Source organism: Acomys minous (genome assembly GCF_964271855.1).
Source record: "Acomys minous genome assembly, chromosome: 17".
Lineage (NCBI taxonomy): Eukaryota > Metazoa > Chordata > Mammalia > Rodentia > Muridae > Acomys > Acomys minous.
The window spans coordinates 25399662-25422088 of NC_140500.1; the positions used below are offsets into that span (position 1 = coordinate 25399662).

The 22427-nt window shown below is 48.1% G+C and overlaps 1 protein-coding gene and 1 pseudogene across 4 annotated transcripts in view; both read right to left on the bottom strand.

Annotated features, from left to right (window-relative positions):
* Nucleotides 1-22427, bottom strand: part of NINJ2 (ninjurin 2) — a 103561-nt gene that overhangs the window by 40856 nt on the left and 40278 nt on the right. Inside the window, exon 1 of one of the 3 annotated variants that reach the window (XM_084766139.1) lies at nucleotides 15372-15506. The exons of the other annotated variants lie outside the window; for them this stretch is intronic. Within the exon in view, the coding sequence (XP_084622265.1) occupies nucleotides 15372-15374 (3 nt within the window). The 5' untranslated portion in view covers nucleotides 15375-15506. Of the gene's footprint in view, nucleotides 1-15371; nucleotides 15507-22427 lie in introns of those variants that run through there. 3 annotated transcript variants of the gene reach the window in all.
* LOC311588746 (small ribosomal subunit protein eS25-like) overlaps nucleotides 20533-22427 on the bottom strand; it is a 34439-nt pseudogene continuing 32544 nt past the window's right edge. Inside the window, exon 2 of the transcript in view lies at nucleotides 20533-20918. The product of the transcript in view is annotated as a small ribosomal subunit protein eS25-like (transcript). The remainder of the gene's footprint in view (nucleotides 20919-22427) is intronic.

The window sequence follows — 22427 nt, forward strand, 5'->3', positions numbered from 1 at the left end:
GGGTCTCTGTGTTCTGAGAAGCAAAGAGGACCAGGCGCTACAGTGACTGTGAGCTGCCGTGCAGCTAAGGATGGAAGCTAGGGCTAGGTTAAGTGTTCTGCCACAGCTGTCCCCAGCTCCCTCCCCTATCCTTTTTTCTGCCTGTTTTTCTTCTCCCTGCAGTAACGGGGGATTGAGACCAGCATCTTGTTAAGAAGCCTGTCTACCAGTGAGCTACACCCCAGCCTCTTATTTTGTTTTAAGTAATTGATCTGAACAACGCTTACCAAAGAGGTACCACGGGTGCAAACAAAACCCTACATTGCACACCAGAGGCCACGGAGGCGCACACAAGCTGCCTTCCCCTTTGTAAGAGTCACGGGCAAGTGTTCTTTTCCGCTTTGTAAGCCCTTTTTAGTTGAGTAAGGCGGACACCCTCTCTTTCCTCCCCCCCCTTCCTCCTTGCCTTTCCCACCTTATTTATTTTCTTTATAAGTTCTTCCTATTGAGCCCAGGCTGGCCACAAACTTACAACAATCCTCCTGTCTCAGCCTCCCAAGTACTGGAGTTTTCAAACATGTGTCACCATACTCAACCTTCCTTTTTTGTTTGTTTGTTTGTTTGTTTGTTTGTTTTTCAAGACAAGGTTTCTCTGTGTGGCCTTCGCTGTCTTAGACTCACTTTGTAGACCAGGCTGGCCTTGAACTCACAGAGATCTGTTTGCCCCTGCCTCCTGAGTGCTGGGATTAAAGTTGTACGCCACCACACCCAGTTAACCTCCTTTTTTTCCCCCAATAAAGGAAATGATGGGTGAACATGAAGGTTATACCATTCAATTATAGTCAAAGAGTGTGACCCGCAAGACTTTTTTTTTTTTGTCCCCACCTCTCTCTCTTCCTCTTGACGTCACTGTAGGCCTTAGCACACTTTGACCTATGGTACCCCCTGGTACCCCCTCAGCCTGTGTGTCCATTTTCCCTGTCTGACAGGTGCAAACATACATTTAGAGCCGAACTCCCAAAGACACAGACAGGATCAACACCATCAGGTGAGTGCATCTGGGCCCTTTGGAAGCTCTGCTCTTTTGCCTAAAGCCTCACCTGGCACATAAGCAAAGACAGCTACCATAGACAGCATGACTCATGGCCCTATCTGCTGACTCCAGACCTCAAGCTTTTGCCCCACCATGTAATTACCGGAGAAGAGGAAGTGACTGAAGATAAAAGTGACTCTTCTTGCTCATAGAAAGGGGTCAGAGGACACAATGCTCTATTTTCTGGTTGTTGTTCGTTATTTTTTGTTTGTTTGTTTGCTTGTTTATTTACTTATTTATTTTAGCCACGGTCTTACTACATAATCCAAGCTGGCCTGAAACTAGCAATCCTCCTGCTTCAGCCTCCCGGATGCTGAGATCAAAGGTACTACCGTGTATTTGCAGCCTAGCTTTCCGTTGGATAGGCTCCACAGCTGCATACAGCAGGCACTATGCTAGGAGCGCAGCTCAGTGGGAGAGCACTTGCCTAGGCAGGCACCCAGCCCGGCTTTGCTGGCAGATTAGCCGCCTGAACATTTGTGCTCGCAGCTGCAGGCTGCAGGCGGGGTTGCCAGGCAAGGATGCACGTGTGAGCGTGCACTGTGGAGGAAATGACACAAGCGCTTGTTTAGCAGAACTGGGCCACGACTGGAAGAACCACAGCGCAGATACTCTGTTCTTTAAAGAACTCTGTGCTATCAAGTTCACTTCTGTAGTCTGGCCCAAGAACTTCCTTAAAAAAAAAAAAAAAAATAAAAATAAAAATAAAAATCTAAGTTAGATAGGGGAAGGAGCATCTCTCGATTGCTTCCCCCACCCCTACCTCCTTTTTGAGACAGGGTCTCACTGTGTATCCCTGTCTGGTTTGAACTCACTGTTTCGACCAGGTTAGCTTTGAACTCACAGAGATCCACCTGCCTCTGCATCCCAAGTCCTGGGATCATAAGCGTGTGCCACCACATCTGAGGCCTGTCTTAAAACGCCCTCAACGTGCAAAAGGACTTTTGAAATCATTTAGCATAAGTAACTCTGGCCACACTTTCTGAAATATTTCTCTGTTCTATTCTTCCTGTGTCCCACATATTTCCTCCCAATTAACTAACAATAACCTGCTTCTGAGGCTGTGGCCAGAAGACACAAACGCTTCTGGGGCTTTCTTTCTTTCTTTCTTTCTTTCTTTGTTTGTTTCTTTCTTTGTTTCTTTGTTTCTTTCTTTCTTTCTTTCTCTTTCTGTTTATTTGTTTGATTTTCAAAGAATAGTTTCTCTTGTTACACAGAACCCTGGCTGTCCTGGACTCACTTTGTAGACCAGGCTGGCCTTGAACTCACATAGATCTACCTGTCTCTGCCTCCTGAGTGCTGGCATTAAAGGCATGCGCCACCATGCCCACCCTTCCAGGAGATTCAAGGCACCCAGATACTTGGGATCCCTGCAGAAAGTTGTTCCTCAAAATCTATTTGACTTTATTTGTAGGATAATAGAACTTTTGGCTGGACACAGACCACCCAACTGATAACACCATTTTCCACTCTTACGTGCCCGCATGACCAAGATCTATAAGTAAGAACTCAGAAGGAACAATCGTGTCCTTACCAGGGATGTGTTGGGGGCTAGGAGATAGCTAAGTGAGTAAAGTGCACATGGGAAAACAAAACTGAGAGCTCAGGGCTGGAGGGACGGCTCAGTGGTTAAGAACACTGGCTGTTCTTGCAGAGGACCTGGGTTCGGTTCCCAGCACCTACATGGTGGCTCACAACCATCCCTAACTCCATTTCCAGGGAAACTAATACTCTCTTCTTACCTCTGTGACGCACTAGGAACACACACACACACACACACACACACACACACACACACACACACACACACACACACCACTCATAAACACAAAATAAAGTAGATAAACCAAGAGAGGAATTGTTGGAATGGATGTGTTAGACAGGCCCGGGGAAAGAAGCCACCATGTTGGTCTGTACGCATTAGGTCCTTTTATGTTCCCCGTAGTCAAAAGTAACAGAGACCTTTCCCAGCCCAGTAAGGGACCCATGCCTCTGCAGCACACCCCTCAGCACACGACAAGTTCCCATGCTCGCAATTAAAGAAGGATTCGCATGGAGCTAGGTGGATTAGTAGGTTGATTCCTCAACTAATTGGGCTTGGGATGGGTAGGCCAATGACTTTTCCAGGAGATGCTAAGTGGGCCTCGGGAACCATAGAACTAGGGGAGAAGGGGGGGATCAAAAGCACCAGGCAAAGCAGACCCAGGAAGATTAGTGACTTGCCCAAAGGCTTGCAGTTCAAGAGGCAGACCCTGGACTGGACCCCCAGGCTCTCTCTTCCCCTGCTGTCCCTGGCCAGCCTGTTTGGGGCCACATTCCAAGACACCAAGGAATCCTCCCCCCACCCTCCCCCCTATGCTCATGAGCCAACTCCTTATGACACCTATGTCAAACCTGTCATTCCTGTGTCACCTGTGAAAAACACAAACTGTTTCTCTCTAGTCCTAATTTATACATTAAAAATAAATAAATAATATGCACTTTTTTTTCCCCTACAGGAAGAGTGATGTCTGTACCTCTACAGCGGTGTGTCAGGTGTTGTGTGTGGCAGTCTTCTGAGCACTGGGCAGGAATGTGAGAAACTCTGGAAAGAGCAGAGCCAGGGAGGAACCCAGGCTGGCCTGGCTGAAGAGCGGTGTCTTCCCACAGCACGAGCTTGCCTCCTAAAGGTCTATCCTGATCTTCCTGCTTTCCTCCACAGCCCTCTGGTCAGCAGGGCTTGATTGGAACTGCCAGGGCTTGACCCAAGGGACATGGCAGGGGTGTGTGGTGTGTGTGTGTGGTGGGGCGAGGTGGTGTGCCGGGTAATACCCATGGGAGGCCCAGCAGATGACACTTTCTCCCTCACTGCCTCCTCTTAGGCCAATTCCCCCTTGCCTATGGCCACGTCACCTTCTTCCATTCCCAGAAGTCTTTAGTGCCTGTGCTAAGCATCTTTCTTATCCTCACCAAAGGGCTGCTTGGTTGTTCCTCCCCATGCCACTTTGTCCACAGAAATCATCTGGTTAGCTTATTTATTTGTTTTTTTTTTTTTTAAACCACACAGAGAAAGAAACAAAGGGTTCTCAGCTCAGGCCTCAGCTGGCCTGGTTTTGAGCTGTGTTTGTACCCAGAGCTGACTGTCTGTCTAGCTCAGGTTCCCAGAGGCCTGAGGGCAGGACTGTGTCTCCACATGCTGGGTGGCAGGTAGCGTGCACTGTCAGCTCTCCACGAAAAACAAACAGCTGCCATGCAAGACAAGGAAGCTGCAAGGCTTAAGGGAGGCTCCTGGGAGACTGACAAACGCAGGCTTGAGATCCTGACCTCTGCCAACACCACAGAGACCAGGTGCAGAGGCCCTGGTGACGGGCTCTTTGAAGAACCAGGGACAAGGAGTTCCAAGGAATATACAAAAGCAGGTGGATGGCAGATTGGCTTCTGACTTCATCATGAGTCCTAAAATTAACCTGTAGTGTTTCTTCTTCTTCACTCTCTTCCCCTCCCCTCCCCCCCCCCCCAGTGAGTGGTTCTCCAAGGAGAGCTGCAGGCCCCACTCAGAAGTGAAATCAGAAACTCTAGGCTTAGATTGAAAGTTGGGGGATAAACAAGAGCATGTTACCCTCACCAAAAAGAGGCAGAGTTGTTTTTTTTTTTTGTTTTTTTTTTTTGTTTTTAAGTATTCAGGCCTTGGGAAGAAGTCCCATTATTTCTTTCCTTAAAGAAACCGGACATGGTGGCGCACGCCTTTAATCCCAGCACTCAGGAGGCAGAGGCAGGTGGATCGCTGTGAGTTCAAGGCCAGCCTGGTCTACAAAGCGAGTCCAGGACAACCAAGGCCACACAGAGAAACCCTGTCTCAAAAAACAAAACAAAACAAAACAGAACAAAAAACCAACCAAACAAAAGAAACTGATTAGCTTTCAAAGCCCAGCTCACCTGCCTAGCCTTCCTTCCTCAGGCTCCAGAGGCTAAGGTCATTCCTCTTCTTTTTGTTTGTTTTGCTTTGTTTATTGAGACAGGGTTTCTCTGTGTAGCCTTGGCTGTCCTGGAACTCACTCTGTAGATCAGGCTGGCCTTGAACTCAGAGATCTACCTGCTCCTGCCTCCCGGGGCTGGGATTAAAGGCGCCACCACTGCCCAGCTTCACCCTTGTTCTTAGTTCTTGGTTCATTCCACTATGTGGTAAACTGTAGGCCAGCCTGGGCTAATACGAGACTCTGTTGACAAAGAGAAAGAGAAAGGGAGGGAGGGAGGCGGTTTGGTGGGGTTAAAGTTCTTTGGAAGCCTGTGGATTAGTTGGAGGACATTTAAGCCTGGAACGCCGGGGCCACACTGTCCTTCCCACAGCACTGGAAGACCTCGGAGCAGAAACCAGAGGAGGAGAAGGAGGCAACAGCAGGAGTAACACCCTGGCCTCCAGGGTTAACTGTGGCAGGCTGCACAAGCAGCCAGGCCACGCTCCTCTCACTCCTCCAACCCTTGTGGTCTATGCCTCCAGGTTCCTGGCATCCCGTAGATGAACTGTGAACTTTGTGTGCATATCCAAGGGTTTGGCTTGGGGAGGACACAAGTCTGGATCCTTTGGTGGTGCCAGTCCAAAGACTGGGCCACTGAGATGGATCAGTGGGTAAAGATATGACAACCCAAGCTCAATTTCAGGATGGAAGGAAAAGACAGACCTCCACACTCATGCTGTGGTACATGCACCACCACATAAGAATAAATTGTTTTGAAAAGTAATAAAATGAATAATGGTGCTATACTATTGTTGTAAACTCATTTTTAGCTGGAGGCAGAGGACAGCCTTTAGGAGTCGGTTCTCTCCTTCCATTATCTAGGTCCTGGGGATTGAACTCTGGTTGTTAGGCTTGGTGGCAAGCTCCTTTAGCTCCTGAGCCATTTCAGTGGCCCTTTTGTTGTTGTTTTGTCCTTAAGATTTATTTAATGGCCGGGCGCAGTGGTGCAAGCCTGTAATGTCAGCACTTCGGGAGGCAGAAGCAGGTGGCTCTCTGTGAGTTCGAGGCCAGCCTGGTCTACAAAACGAGTTCCAGGACAGCCAGGTCCACACAGAAAAAATCCTGCCCCGCCCCACTTGCCACCCTCTCCTTCCCAAAGTATTACGGCGACTAGAGAGATGGCATAGCAGTAAGGAGCACTTGGGTTTGGTTCCCACCAGCCACATGTCAACTCACAACCAGGTGACTTAATGCTTTTTTCTGGCCTCTCTGGGTACCAGACATGCACAAGCAGGCAAAACACCTATACACATGAGGTAAAAAATAAACAGAAAGTTAAAAACTATTACAAACACTTTGGTGTCTCCAAATAGGAGAGAAGCCAAAGACGTCAAGAACGCACACTTCATGGGCACGGGACAAGCCACGCTGCCAACTCATAAATTAGGTGCACAGCAACTGGGAGGGTGAGGAATAGGGTGCCATTCCTCTTTCTTGGGCTTTTAAGATTTGTCCACAATGGATTGAACTAGAAATTATCATAATGAGTGAGTTCACCCAGAAGCAAAAAGAGTCAAATGGTATATACTCACTTATATCGAGACACTAGTCCAAGGGGTTCGTCCCCATGAAAAACTTTACCTACCAGGAAAGTGGGTCAGAGGGGAGGACATCCTATTGAAACTTTAGGTGTGAGAAGCCTGGGAGAATGAGGAAATAGAAGGATCCAGAGGGTCCTGGAAAACTACAGGCGGGTCTGGGCCCTGGGGTCCTCCTTAAATTATGGCATCAGCCAAGGAAAATATAGGCAGTAAACTTCGAACCCCTACCCAGTCTAGCTGATGGACAGGACATTCTCCACCGTTAAGTGGAGAAGGAGATCTGACTTTCACACAAACTCTGGTGCCCCATATTAGGCCATGTCCCTTGGATGGGGAGGCCTGGTGGCACTCAGAGGAAGGATAATAGGTCACCAAGAAGAGACTCGATACCCTATGAGCATATACAGGAGGAGGAGGTCCCCCTCAGTCACAGACATAGGGGAAGGGAGAAGGGGGGAGAAGCGGGAGGGTGGGAGGAATGGAAAGATACAAGGGATGGGCTAACAATTGAGATGTAATATGAATAAATTAATAAAAATTTAAGAAAAAGATTTGTCTACAATGGGACACCCTTCTGCACTGCCTTTGAAGTGACCTAGTTGTAGACCAGAGTGCCTAGGTAGGCCAATAAGGGATGAGGAACGCCTAGGTGATTGCCTACCTGGGTGTCTGTGGTACTTGCAAAATCCAAACTGCTCCATTTCTTTTCTTTTTCTTTTTTTGTTTGTTTGTTTTGTTTTGTTTTTTGATACAGAGTTTCTCTGTGTAATGGTCCTGCTGTCCTGGACTCACTTAACCAGGCTGTCCTTGAACTCACAGAGATCCGCCTGACTCTGCCTCCCAACTGCTGGGATTAAAGGCGTGTGCCACCACGCCTGCCTCAAACTGCTCCATTTTGTTAGACTATTCTTTCCCCCTAACCTCAGCAGGGTTGGTGTAATGATGCCTAACTTGAAGTAAAAGAAAAAGGAAAACACTAGTTTAAAAAAAATGACTGCTTTGTTTGCATCTTAAATGTCCTGTAGATGCCCATCTACTGAAGGTTTGGTCTCTAAGGCACTGTTGGGAGGCAGTGGAACTTTAAGGGGACCTGAGGCCACTAGGGCATACTGTTGAAGAGGACATTAGGACCTCCCCCTCTCCTTTCTCCCTCTGCTTCCTGCCTGCCGTATGGTAAGCAGCCTTCTCCTCCACATACTCTTACCATAGTGTTCTGAGTTGCCACAGGCCCAAAGCAACAAGGCCACGATCCCAGAGACTGGAGAGCTGGCTCAGCAGTCACAACCACCAACTGTTCCAGCAGAGGACTTGAGTTCAGTTCCCAGCACCCACACTGGGTGGCTCACAATGGCCTGTAACTCCAACTCCAGGGGACCCGACGTTCTCTTCTTGCCTCTGCCAGCACCTGCGCTCGTAGGCACATATTCCCGTGAAGATACATACACAAAACTTTTTTTAAAAATCATAAAAATCATTAGAGAAAATAATCCTTTTTTTAAAAAAAAGGATTTTTAAAAATTAATTTATGTGTATAAATGTTTTGTCTACATGTATGTATGTGTACTGCATGCATGTCTGTTGCCTGCAAAGGCAGAAGAGGGTGGTAGATGCCATGGAAATAAAGTTACCGAGAATTGTAAGCTGCCATGTGGGTGCTAGGAACTGAACCTAGGTCCACTGTAAGGACAGAAAATGTTCTTAACTGCTGTGCCATCTCTCCAGGCCCAATCCCTTCTTTCTTGTAAACTGCCTACTTTAGCTATTTTATCACAATGACAGAAATGACAGATTAACATAATTGCATGATAGTCAGAGTGTGTTGTCCCTGACAGACACTTGCTAGGCCTCTGTCCTTGTAGCCGAAGCGCCCACATGCTGAGAACTTCCTGCTGACAACTACCTCCCTGTCTTTATCACCCTAAACTGCTTCCCCCTGCGCATTTGTCTTCATACAAGCCAGTGAGGCGGCGTCCTGGCCAGAGCACAGCTTGTTTTTTTTTTTTACTTCCCAGGCTTGTAGTTAGGGGAGTGTGGGAGTCTCGTGGGATCCTGGAGATGAAAGCCCATTGGGCTCTGTGCCTCTTGTCATGGCTCCCTGAGCATCCACGGACAGCTGTGCACTGAGGGGTCACCCAGCCAAGAGCTCACCAGGGTTCACTGGGCATCCCTGACTGCAGCTCGCTGCTCTGTCTGCATCAGCAGGTTTTCTGTTCTCTCTGCTCTTTCCTCAGGATGTTCTGATTTCTTCACCTTCGCCTTCCTCATTTAGTCAGAGAAGTTGGGCAACCAGCATTAGGCATTAGGCTGCGGGGTCATGACCCTGCTTCCTAGGAAAGGGCTCTCCTACAAGGTCACTCTGTAGTCACTTGTTTAGCCCCAAAGGCCCTGGCACCCTGGTTCAGGTCCATGCCCAGCTTCCACGTGGAGGCTGGGCTGGGCTCTGGCTAGGCGTGCAGGCTCTGAGGTCATCTCCCTAAAAGAAACCACTGGACCAGCCTTAGGCTAGCCTGTGACCTTGAAACCCCATGTGACGGAGTTCAGAATATGGCTCTTTATCTCACAGAGATGTGAAGATTGAATGTGATGATTTGTTTAAGTGCCTGGCTTGGCAAGTGTGGGCAAAGTAAAGAGCTGTCATCCTGGGCCTATCATCGCCCTGTGGAGCCAGGCCTGACAGCCTCCCTCGGATGCTTCTAATGCCTCCAGCAGGGCCTCAGAGCAGCTGCACTCTCAGCAGGGCCTGGAGACAGTGTGGAAAGTCACCCGGGGCAGTGATGGACTGACTGACTGACCTCCTAAGGCAGAAGCAGGCTGTGGGACAGAGGCCTTGGCTCACCTGCCTAAGGATCCCTTTACTTTTCTTCCTTCAGTTCCAAGGATGGAAAAAGTCCACCTCAGGCACCATTTCCAGCCTTTTCCAGAAGAATCTCTCTCTCCCATTCTGGCAAGGAGCCTGTTTCCGGCAGGATGTGACTTGTGTGTCTCCGAGGCCTGAGGCTGCAGCCTGTGGCCCACCCCCACTCGCTCCCAAAGTAAACCACATTTTATCCTTCCAGACCCCAAGTTGAGGCCTGGGGCTTTGTGAAGAATCTGAGAACTCTAGTCCTCAGAGTTCCCTTATCCTAAGCCTGCCGCCTCCCTGACTACGGCCACTCCCACAAAAACTATCAGAAGAGGGCTAGGGTTGAAGTGCAGTGCTAGAAAATCAGAAGGAAAAGCAAGCCAGCTGGACTCTCCCGGTTCCTCCTCCCACGGCCCCTCTTCCTCAGACTGTGCTTGTGGGGAGGAGTGGGATGCCACCTTGCAAAGGACCTCCAAGCTCTCCATTAAAACAAAACAAAACAAAAACTCTAAAGTAGAGATTCTCAACTTGTGGGTCGAGACTCCCACACAAGGGTCACACATCAGATATCCTGCGTCTCAGATGGTTACATTACGGTTCACAGCAGTAGTAAAGTTACAGTTATGAAGTAGCAATGAAATAATTTTGTGGTTGGGGGCCACCGCAACATGAGGTACTAAGGCTGGGCAGTGGTGGCTCACACCTTTAATCCCAGTACTTGGGAGGCAGAGGTAGGCGGATCGCTGTGAATCTGAGGCCAGCCTGGTCTACAAAGCAAGTCCAGGATAGCCAAGGCTTCACAGAGAAACCCTGTCTTGAAAAACCAAAAGGAAACAAAACAAAACAAAACACAAGGAGCTAACTGTATTAAAGGGTCGCAATGTTGGGAAGGCTGAGAGGCACTGATCTAGAGTCGTGTTTGCATAGCATTATGAGGTCTTCCTCATAATGGCCACTCGGAGATCTCTGGGTAGCACATTGTGAACCCTGGGAAGGACTGAGTTTGTTCCCAGTTTCTGGGCTGTTAGTTCACAAGCCAATCTGCCAGCTTGCTAGCCAATCTGATCTGCCTCTAGGTTGCTTAGCAACCTCTGACATCATCATCTGCCACTGTCACAGTGTGTACCAGAGGCACCAGATATAAAGGACCAATTATTTGGCTGGCTCTCTCTTTCTCTTGCAAGTCTCTCTAAGGGGTACCTCTCTCTCTCTCTCTCTCTCTCTCTCTCTCTCTCTCTCTCTCTCTCTCTCTCTCTCTCTCTCTGTCCCTCTCTCCCTCTCCCTCCCCTGGCCCCTGCTGCCTGTCTGTACGCATTCCCTGTCAGCTTCACCACTGGGTGAAAGGACAGCCCAGTCATTCAGTCACCAGCCGTGGTGCAGGAGGAAGAGCCCGGCCCGCACAGAGGACAGCTGTGAGGCTCAGCTGCTGCTTTTGTTTTCATGTCTGTCAGTGGCCGCATCAAACCCAGAGCTTTGAAATGCCAGACTGCTGAGCTATCACCCCTGCCCTTTGTGCGGATTTGGGTTTCTGAGAGAGAATCTTACTAGGCAGCCTGGGCTGGCCTCCGACATGTGACAATCCTCTTAGCCTCATCCTCCCTAGTGCTCAGTATGTGCTGCCACACCTGGCTGGGAATTTTAGAATGAGCAAACAGATGTACAATCATTCCTGGAACTGTAAAGGACAGGTAACATTTTCAGATGGTGGTGATGGTGATGATGACGGTGGTGGTGGTGATGATGGTGGTGATGATGATGATGGTGGTGGTGGTGATGATTCAGTGAATGACCCGCTCTCTGGTGGTCTGAAAGGGATGGCATACTTCCCAAAAAGGTAGGGAGACTCTAGTTTCCTACATTAAATGCCAAGCTCATCAGAGGCTCCTTCTGTCTAGGGCACTCTGTTTAGTCAACAGGCCTGTCTGGTCCTGCAGGAACTCCTGGTTGGATAATGCTAGGGGTCAATCCTGACCCTCGCTGGGGGTGGGAGTGGGGGTGGGAGTTCTGGAAAGGAAGCATGCTGTTCTGGAACTTCAGAGAAGCTTGGGCTGTGGGCTGTTAGGGCAAGAAGAGGTTTGATGCCAAGTCTACATTTCATGGATGAAGGAGCAGAGGCTCTGAGGGAAACATAACTTTAGCCATCAGCGTGGGTTGTTGAACGGCACTGTGCCTCAGGGGCTAACCGGTCACAATGGCGAAGTCTGGGGCTTCTGTGTGTTTGCGCTGCTAGATCGGGAACTCTCCTGTCTCTCACACCAGACTTTCTGTCTCTCTTTGCAGAGAAAAAAATGGCTCTTGACCTCTACGGGAGCAAAAGGCAAACACACTTGGTACCCATGAAACCTTGAGTGCTCAGCAGCTATGTACAACCTCCTCCATTGCTTACCTTTAGCCCACTACAGGGGCCCAGGAGGCTTTAAAAGGCAGAGCTGCCAAAGCTTTAAAGAGCCACTCTGCTCCACAAGTGCCTTGCGCAGGTACGAAAACCTGCCAGACAGCGGCCCTGTGCACACAAACCATCCCTCCAAAGCCAAGCTTCCTGACAAGACAGCAAGCCAGATCCCAGTCAGGAGCCTCATGAGAGGCAGAGTGACTCAAAACAGTCCAGGAGGGAGGAGGTTTGTCAATACACCCTGGCTTTAACTCAGTGAGCATTTGTTAGGTGGTGAGTTTGTGCTCAGCCTACACCTGTGATGGGGAGGGGGGTAGGGGGGGAGAGAACCAGAATACATTTAACACTTGATGGCGCATGTACACACGCACACACAACTTGCTGGGGCTTTAAGGCTCATACGAGTGACAGAGAGGAAAGGCAGGAGCTGTGTTAAAAGCCAGAGAGAACATGTTCCAGAAAGAACTCAGGCTGGCTGCAGATTGACTGCTGAGAGCTTAGTAGTTGGGAGTGGAGTAGGAAAAAAGGGCCTTCCAGTGGTCAAGAGCATTGTGAGGCACCTTTTCCCTGTGCCTAGTCCCAAAGGAAAGTTTCTTTCTTTCTCTCTCTCTCTTTCTTTCTTTCCTCTTTCCTGCCCTCCTCTCTGTCTCTGTCTCTTTGTCTCTGTCTCTCTCTCTTCCCCTTTCTTCTTTCTTGTTTTGAAACTGGTCTCTCTATGTAGCCCTGGCTTTCCTAGAACAAACTATGTAGACCAGGCTGGCCTTGACTCACAGAAAATCCTCCTGTCTCTGCCTCCTTAGTACTGGCATTAAAGGTGTGCGCCAGCACCCAGACAAGAGGGGAATTTTAAAGACTGCTTCCCACCACTGGCTTGAATGTACGACGTGTCCTCCTGACCCTGGGAGGTGCGGCAACCATGCTTTTGCAGCAGATAGCGTCTCCTGAGACAGCCCAACACACGTCTGTAAACTGTGGCTGCATTCAGAATGATTCCTTGGGCAAAATCACGTAGTCATTAAGACAAGCCGGGAATCCTGAGTCTGGCATTAGCGGTGCCATTTCAGGGTCTGGCTTTGGTCTGAACTTTAGATCATATCCAGACTCCTTTAATAACCGTGCGACTTTGTCATTAACCCATGCTTCAATACCCACATCTGTAAAGTGAAGGTAGCAATATCCCTTAGCTCACAGGCTTAGAGGAAGGACTGAGTGAGGTAAGGTTAACCTCCAGATGCTCTGCTGTCCCAGTGACATCATTGCTTTGTGCCGCTCTTGGTTGCCAGGGCCTGGTATGGTGTGTGGTTTGTTCTCTTGCCCGACCATTGACCAGATCAGGCAAGCCTGAATGAGCCCTTTCTTCCCTCAGGTGCCCTATGGATACCTTTCAACTCAAGGGTGTGGGTGGGGTGAGAAGGGACCAGGATGTCCTTTATGTAGTTGTTGTCAAAGCCTAGCTGAGTTAGGGAGATAGCCAGGAAGCTGGGTGTCACTCTGCCTCAGTAAGCTTTATTAGCTAGTACACAGTTTTCTTTTCAGTAGAGAAAAGCAAGAGATGGCAGCCTAGGGCTGTAAACTCAGTACTGGGGGGAAGGCAGGAAGACAGAGATCCAAGGTCATCTTTGGCCATCTTTGAGGCCAGCCAAGACTCCCTCTCAGAAAACCAATAAAGTAAATAAATAATAAATAAATAGTGAAGACCAATGGCTCCTACTTTGTTGAAAGAGGATAGGATCCTACAGTAGAGATGGGGGAGGGGTCTCTTAATTTAGACATACACTCAAAATTGCCTCTGGACAAATAAATAATGCTTTCCACACAATAGATGCTGTGTTCTTTTTCACACACTCAGGGACGTTGTTAGACATTACATTTTAGATGAATGCATGGTAGCTCCTCAGCGGCATGCGCTTTTCATGTGTGGATTCTTACGATGCAATTATAACTACTTGCAGGAATGTAAGGCTGAGTTTGAAATTTTAAAGAGGCACTCCAAAGTTTGGCACCCTCTGCATCACATGAAGGGCGCATTCCATCTTTCCTGCATCAGTGCTCCCCATACCACCCTCAAGGAGGAGCACCCTCCCCTGTCAGCTTAGTCCTCCTCTTGACAAACAGCAGCCACTGGCTTAGGCTCCATGTGGCCCTGAGAGCAGAATGGAAGGAAGGAAGATGAGGTTGCAAGACTAGTGTCTAGCAGAGAAGGACATTTCTACCTGAAGGCTTCAGAAATCTCAGGGTTCTCTCTCTCTCTCTCTCTCTCTCTTTCTGTCTTTCTTTCTTTCTTTCTCTCTTTCTCTCCTTTTCTTTCTTTCTTTCTTTCTTTCTTTCTTTCTTTCTTTCTTTCTTTCTTTCTTTCTTTCTTTCTTCCTCTCTCCCCCAAGACAGGGTTTCTCTGTGTTCTCTGTGTAGCCTTGACTGTCCAAGACTCGCTTTGTAGACCGGCCTGGCCTCAAACTCATAGCAATCCACCTGCCTCTGCCTCCTGAGTACATGCCCCACCATGCCTGGCAGAGCTGCCAACCTTTGTTTTATGGGTTTAAGATTTACTTATTTTATTGTCACATTATAGATGGCTGTGAGCCACCATGTGGTTGCTGGGAATTGAACTCAGGACCTCTGGAAGAGCAGGTGGTGCTCTTAACCACCTAGCCAAGAAATCCCACGGCTCTATCCATGGAAAGGTCCTTTTGAAAAAGTGACCACTCACATCACTGTACTGTCATGGTTGCCTACCACACGTGTTAATGTACAGTACATAGGAAATGGGAGTAGTTAGAATGTCCACAAAGTCCCATCCTCAGCCTTGAGGAAAATGTGTTTTGTTTTGTTTTTAACTGTTCAGGAGATCATATCACAGACCCTTTCAAACCCCAGTAAAGGTTCTGGACCGTCACACCAACTCCTAGGACACAGCCATCCCACCATTGGCACTTATCATCCAGTTCCAGGAGGCACACTAACCCTGCAAGCCACGTGACCTCTGTAGGGAGTTTTGGACCCTGAGATAGAAGTGTTTGTATTTGAGGAAATACCTTGACTTCATTTTCCACAGATAACTTTATAAGCTCCAAACTTCCCATGGGATCTAGGAGTGTCATTTCCCAAATGGCTATTGCTGGAATCCCAGGTTTTGGAAGGACTAGACTGCATGAGCTAAGGTGGAGCCTAGCAGGGGTAAACTGAGCTTCCAGAGGCGAGTGAAGCCAAAAGAGAAACAAAGAAAACAGAGTCTATTCAAAATCAAGACTCCTTTCTGTCCGTGCAGTTTTGTAACGGGTGGCTTGGCAGACTTTCAAGTCCTTGAAATGGAAGTTACTCCCACTTTGGGGCAAGATCCCCAAGCTCCCTCCCCACGGCCCACACCTGCTGGCAACACTCCTTTCACCTCAGACCCCTGTGTAAAGACACCTTTTCCTAGGCCATCCTCCTGCTGAGCCCCTGCTGAGCCTTGTCACCAAAGCCTGAGTGTAAAAGCCCAGAGACTATTTACCCACTTGGACCTGAGCTTAGTGGATTCGAGAGCACCTACCATTGTACTTAGTTTGCATCCAGCAAGTGTCCCACGGTGAGTGAGAAAGCATCAGGTGTGAAGGAATCAGAGGAAAACCCGGAACAGGTTTACCCTGAACAGGCAATCCAGGCCAGTGGGCGATTTGTACCAGGCAAGGGAGGCAAATTCCCCAAATACCAGGATGTTGAGCAATATTCAAAGAATGAAGTTCATTGCTAATCCAGCCCTTCCTCTCCCCCACCCTGTACTCTGTGTCCCATCCTTTTCCTCTGCTGATGCCACTGTGCAAATGACTCATTGTGTCCTGTAAGCTTCCCCTGCCTCGGCTTCCTCACACCTGAACCCCACGGTTGCTGAGATGTCTTTGCAGTTGTGTCAGCGTATGAAGGTTTCTACATATTCAAGTCTCTCTGCTTAAGTATTTCATTCTGTTATTTTGATTTCTTTCTTCATCTTGCAGTGATGGGGACTGGGCCTAGTGTGTTCTCCATGCTAGGAAAGTGCACTACCACTGGACCATACCCCCAGCAATCCATCTTCTCCATCTGAGGTCACTGGTTTTTGTCCTGCTATAACTTCTACTACAGTTCTAGGCTGTAAGGCCTTGCACACGCTAGGCAAACACTCTACTACTTAGTCAAGCCAGCCCCTCAATCTTTAAAATTAATATAGCTAACAAATCATTATGGGACTCTAATTAGGTTTTGGTTTTGAGTTTTCTTTGTTTGTTTTTTCAAGACAGGGTTTCTCTATGTAACAGCCCTGTCTCTTCTGGACTCACTCTGTAGACCAGGCTGGCCTCAAACTCACAAAAATCCATCTGCCTCTGCCTCCCAAGTGCTGGGATTAAAAGTGTGCGCCACCATGCCTGGCTAGGTTAGGATAAAATGAAATAGGGAAAAATTAAAATGTACTAGATCCCAGTATAGAGGCAAATATACAAATGGAGTTTTGACTGGTTTTAAGGCGATTGCTGTCTTCCAAAGGCAAAGAACATACAAACCCATGGCACAGGGTAGAAATCACATAATATATGTTTGCCTTACCTTAGTAACTCCTCCATGCAGGAAGTAACATTCTAGCTGGACATTATGATGGGTAAAAGTTGGAGAGGAAACAAGGAAAAGACCTTTCAGGTGGAAAGAAGTCACGAAAAGAGCCTCGCGAGCAAGAGAGGGAATCACGTTCAGGAGAGCAAATCATTTTAGTTGGCAGAACCTGAGACCTGAGAGCCAGGTGGTGGTCACGCACACCTTTAATCCCAGCACTCACGAGGCAGAGGCAAGTGGATCTCTGTGAGTTCAAGGCCAGCCTGGTCTACAGAGTGAGTTCCAGAACAGCCAAGGCTACACAGAGAAACTCCATCTGGAAACAAAACAAAACAAAGAAAAAAAATGAAGAGAAAGGGCTGGAGAGATGGCTCAGTGAGTAAGAGCACTAGCTGCTCTTCTGGAGGACCAGGGCTCTAGTCCCAGCAGCCATGTGACAGTTCAAAACTCTCTGTAACTAATCCCAGGAGACAACACACATTCTTATGGCCTCTGCAGGGACAAGGTATGCATATGGACACACATACACATGCAGGCAAAATACATACACACACACAGAAGTTGAAACACAGAGGGTGAAATACCAGGGTAGGGGCAGCTAGGAGATGACCTTGAGAGTAATCTGGGGATCTGTACAATGTTTGCTGTGCAAGCATCAGGACCTGAGTTTTATTCCCAGCAACGACATAAAAAGTCAGGCGCATCTATTGTACCTGTGGTCCAGCTCTGGGGAGACACAGACAGACAGGGGGCTCCCTGGGGAGCCGATCTATCCAGTCAATCTAGCCAACTTGGAGAACTCCTGTCTCAAAAACCAAAGTGGAGGACGGGAGAGATAATTCATTGGTTAAAAACACTTACTTCTCCTCCAGAATTTGAGTTCAGCTCCCAGCACCCACATCAGGAGGCTAACAACTACCTGTAACTCCAGCTCAAGGGCATCTAATGCCTCTGGCCTCTTACTTTTTTTTTTTTAATTTAAAAATTATTTTCAAGACAGGTTTCTCTATGTAGCAGCCTTGGCTGTCCCGGCCTTTTTTGAGACAGAATCTCTCTTTGCACTCCTGGCTGTCCTGAGACTTGCTAGGTAGACCAGGCTGGCCCTAAAACTGAGAGACCCATTTGCCTCTGCCTCCTGAGTGCTGGGATTAAAGTCATGCACCATCAGACCCAGCCAACATACATATAGTTAAAATTATTGAATATAGGACTGGAAGCCAGGCATGGTGGCACACGCCTTTAATCCCAGCACTCAGGAGGTAGAGGCAGGCAAATCTCTGTGAGTTCGAGGCTAACCTGGTCTACAAAGCAAGTCTAGGACACCCATGACTACAAGAGAAACTCTGTCTCGAAAAAACAAGAAAGAAAAAAAGGGGGGGGAAGGAAGAAAAGAAAGAAAATAGGACTGGAGAGATGACTCAGATGTTCAAAGCACTAGATGGTCTTGCAGAGAAGACTTGGGTTCAATTTCCAGCACCTACATGGTTGCTCACAACTGTCTATTACTCCAGTTCTGACACCAACTTGTGGCCTCCAGAGACTATGTATGCATATGGTGCACCTACACATATGCAGGCAAACACGCAAGCACATAAAATAAAAACAAATATAATCTTTTAAAAGTAATAAAAATAGGGGCTGTAGAGGTGGCTCAGAGATTAAGGGCACTGACTACTCTTCCAGAGGTCCTGAGTTCAATTCCTCGCAACCACATAGTGGCTCACAACCATCTATTATGTGATCTAATGCCCTTTTCTGACCTGCAGATGTGCATGCAGGCAGAGCACTGTATACATAATAATAAATAACTTTTAAAAATAAAAATAAATTATTAAAAACAAGCAAACAAAACAAGATAGAGGGAGATCAAGGAAGACACCCAGTGTTGACCAGACAACCACTATTGACCTATGGCCTCCACAGGTGCCTGTGCCCATATGTAATCTAACATATATACAACAGAAACACACACACACACACACACACACACACACACACACACACACACACACACTGGGGGTGGGGTGGCCTGGGCCTTTCAGGGAATCTCTGAAGGGCACATGGCGTGTATATTTCTGTTTGAGGCAGGCTGTTTCTATGTAGCCCAGGCTGGCCTTGAACTTGCTATCCTCCTCCTTGTTTAGTGGAATTGCAGGCATGTAGTAGCATGCCTGGCTTGATTATAGGCCTCTGAGCAGAGGAAGTGCATAATTACGTGCTGATCGTAATGACTGGATCTTAGAAAGACTGGAGCATTCTGAGATGGTGAGATTGGAGAAAAAAGTGGAAACACAAGCCGGCCTTTGGAAGAGGCACTAAAAGAGGGGACTTCAGCAGGACCTTTTCCAGCAAGCTACTTCTAGCCAACTCAATTGAAAGGGGCCTTAGCTTATGCTCTCAATGGTCCTCGTGACTGACTCTGTCTCAGAAGACAGGGCAGCATGGCTTTAAGGAATAGATTTTGAGGTCAGATGAACCAAGCATTAAAGGACAGACAGCGCCGAAGCAAACTCACTGCCCAGGACCTAGCGTACATGAAACGGGACTGATACAAAGTCTGCTGAAACACTAGACAGAGGCCAAGGATGGGTAAGTGACAGTTGGCATGACAGTCATGACCTCATGATTCATGTTGTAGCTGTGTGTATATAGCACTAGGGTCAGGGGCTGATGGCATGTGTGAGGCCTTGGGCTCCATCTCCAACACTGAAAACAACCTCCACTAAAACCATCTCCCTGTTAAGAGTGCTGATGAAGGGCAGACAGCGCTTCTCCCTTACCCCAGGACCAACACTCGGTGCCAGCTAGGCAACCGATAAACATAAATGAAACGATGGCTTATGCACATGTGTCTGTCCCCAGGAAGGAGGCCTGACATTTCCTTGCTCCATGTGCTCCTTCTGCTCCCCAGTACGGTCCCTCTAAGTTGGCAGGTGTGATGAGAAAAACACCAAGGCTGGATGAGTCTGTCCTCAAAGCAGGGCATGAAATCCAGCTCCAGGAAGCATTTGGTGCTCACTGTTCCAGTAGGTGTTAATCCGAAGTCACCAAGGCCTGTCCCTAACTGGACAAAGGCCACTATGCAGCTGTCTTTGCATACAGCCTACCTGATATCTACCCAGCTGCCTTCAGGGTAGCTTTGGCCTAGACCAGTGGGTCTCAACCTTCCTCGTGCTTTAATATAGTCCTTTGATATAGTCCCTCATATAGACTTTAATATAGAGTTTAAAATAGTCCCTCATGTTGTGGAGACCCCCCCCCCCAAGCATAAAATTATTTTCATTGTCATTTCATAACTGTAACTTTGCTACTATTATGAATCATATTGTCAATAGCTGGGTTTTCTGATGGTCTTAGGTGACTCCTGTGAGAGGGTCATTCCACCCCCCAAAGGGGTTGCGACCCACAGGTTGAGAACCGCTGCTCTAGATTGCAAACTAGATTTGTGAGGGGGGCCGTGGAAGCTAACAGTTACTACACAGCAGAGTGTAGGAACCTGGTCTCCAAGTTTCACCCTCCTTCCTTTCCCAACCCGGACTCCTCATACCCGCCAGGACCAGTGCCGGAGACTGGGCCCAAGGTTTTTTGACAACTGTAGGCTTTCTCTTTTCAATTCTTTGCCCATAAGTGAGAAACCGCAGACAACTCCGTATCCCTGCTGCCGGGCCTTCTAGTCAAGGCATCTGTGAATATGAACTGAGTTTCCCGGTCCAAAAGCCACCTGCCTACAAAGGCAGGGACACTCTGCTGCATGGCTCCTGAGGAAGGAGAGATGATGTCTACCGAGACATAGGCTTCCTTCTAGTTGGGTGAAAGGTGGAACCAGGAGAAAGACAGCGCAGTGGTAGAGGATGAACAGTGCCCAGGCTGCCAGCCCAGCTCTGGCTTTCTCAGTAGCTGACCCTGGACACACCTCTAAGCTCAGCTTTAAAGTGTTTGTTTCAAGTGCTTCCTATAACACAGCCCATAGCAAGCTATTATTATTATTGAGTTAAAAAGTAGCGTTCCACCTGGCAACTAGACCATCCATTTAGACTTTTCTCCCCATCTCTTTAGATAGTAAGCTGCTCCTTCTCCTTCCCCTCTTCCTCCCCCCCTTATTTGATTTAATAAAGTTTTTTTTTCCCAAAGTTACAGCTGCTTGAACCTGCTCATGCATCATCACCAGCAGCTGGGGCGTCTCCACCCTTTGTGTTCCTGGTGTAAAGTACTTGGGTTCTGTGCTTTGAAACCAGCTTGGTAAGTCCTTTACTAAGTAGCTCCTGAAGGGCCGCCCTGGCCAAGGAACCTCGGATCTTCAGTCTCAGAGCCCTCAGCTGTGGTAACAAGCTTATAGCTTGGGAACTTCCTTAGAGGGTTTATCTTATGTGGCTTTGCCAAACAGGACTAGATTGTTGAGCCTGTTCTGAACTTTGCCTTTGGACCATTTCTTCTTCTTGACTTTGCCACCAGACTTATTTACTGGGTCTTTGTCTTTTTTGGTTGACTCTCTGGCATCTTTATTCTTCGAGTTGTCCTTGGACGACAAAGAGTGGCAACAACCACTGAAGCCTCACTAAGATGTCAAAAACAAAACAAAACAAAACAAAACAAAACAAAACAACAACAAAACAAAAAGACAACAAAAACCCAACTTCCTTTCTTTTTCTTTTGAAACAGGGTCCCTCTGTGTAGCCCTGGCTGTCCTGGAACTCACTCTGTAGATCAGGCTGGCCTCCAACTCAGACATCCATCTGCCTCTGAGTGCTGGAGTTAAAGCATGTGCTACCACCCCCACCCCAGCTCTTTCTGTTTTTCCACTAGCATTTTATCGTGTTGGACCTGTCAGTAATACAGCACGTTGTTTGTATTATAAGAACATTTTATCTGTAAATATAAATATTGAGCTTACTAATCCAATAAACAGACTCTAAGTCCAACATCCCTCTTGTGTGAAAGGTATGTTTTTATCTTAACTATTTTATAACGTGCATGTACAAGAAGCTGCTTATGTCTTGAAAGGAGACAGCCAGCCATTAGCAAGCGCAGAAGCCACTGAGGGTGGAGCCCCTCCCTCAGGATCACCTCTCTTCCCCATCTCCCATTTTTCCGAATAATACTCACAACTTGAAAACTGTTATGGTCTGAGCTTTATCTCTGGTTCTGGGTGGAGACGTAGCGACCCAGTCTATCCTAAAGATTATGACGTACAAGTTATTCTTCCCTCCTCAGCGGCTGCATTACACTGCTTGTCTTCTTCCTTCTGTCCTGCCTCTCTTCCTTTCATACTTTTAGTCTCTCTGTCTCTCTCTGTCTCCGTCTCTCTCTCCCTTTCTGCTTTCCCGCCTTCCTGTCTTCCTGTCTTTTGCTTTTCTTTTTAGGAAGGAATGAGCGTAGGGATATAGAATGGCATTCTGTAGCCCAGGCTGACCTTGAACTGGAGACAATCCTCCTCCCTCAGAACCCCAAGTGCTGAGATTACAAGCATCCACCACAACGTCCAACTCTGTCTCTTCTCTTGTAAATCTGCCAACCGTCCCCTGTGTCCTACAATTAAGCAGGTGTTCGTGTTCACGTTTTGAGATTATAATTCATTCCCTCTCTAATTTCTAAATGAAAGGAATAGACAAGCAGGAGACTTATAACGGGGGGCGGGGGGCGCAACGTGAGCTGTGCAGTCAGGGAAGGCTTCAGGAGGGGGTGAGGTTGAGGTGGGATCTCATAGACTGGGTAGGAGGATTCAGATTACAAAGGCCTAGAGTAAGTTACAAGTTCAAGATAGTAGGGAGGCATCCCAGGCATGGGACGTGTACCTGGATGGTGACACCCATACATCAGAGCCTGGGCCCTAACACAAGGCCAGGAGGACAGGGGTGGAGGTGGAACCATAATTGTTGGAACCAACTATGGGCCCAGATATAGGGACCCTTGAGCTGCCAGTCTCAGGCAGCAGGGACACCCCATCCCTTCTATCCTCTGGGCTCCTCTTTCACACCCAGTGCCCCGCGGAGGACTGGCCATGGCAGACAGGGAGCTAGAGCCCTCC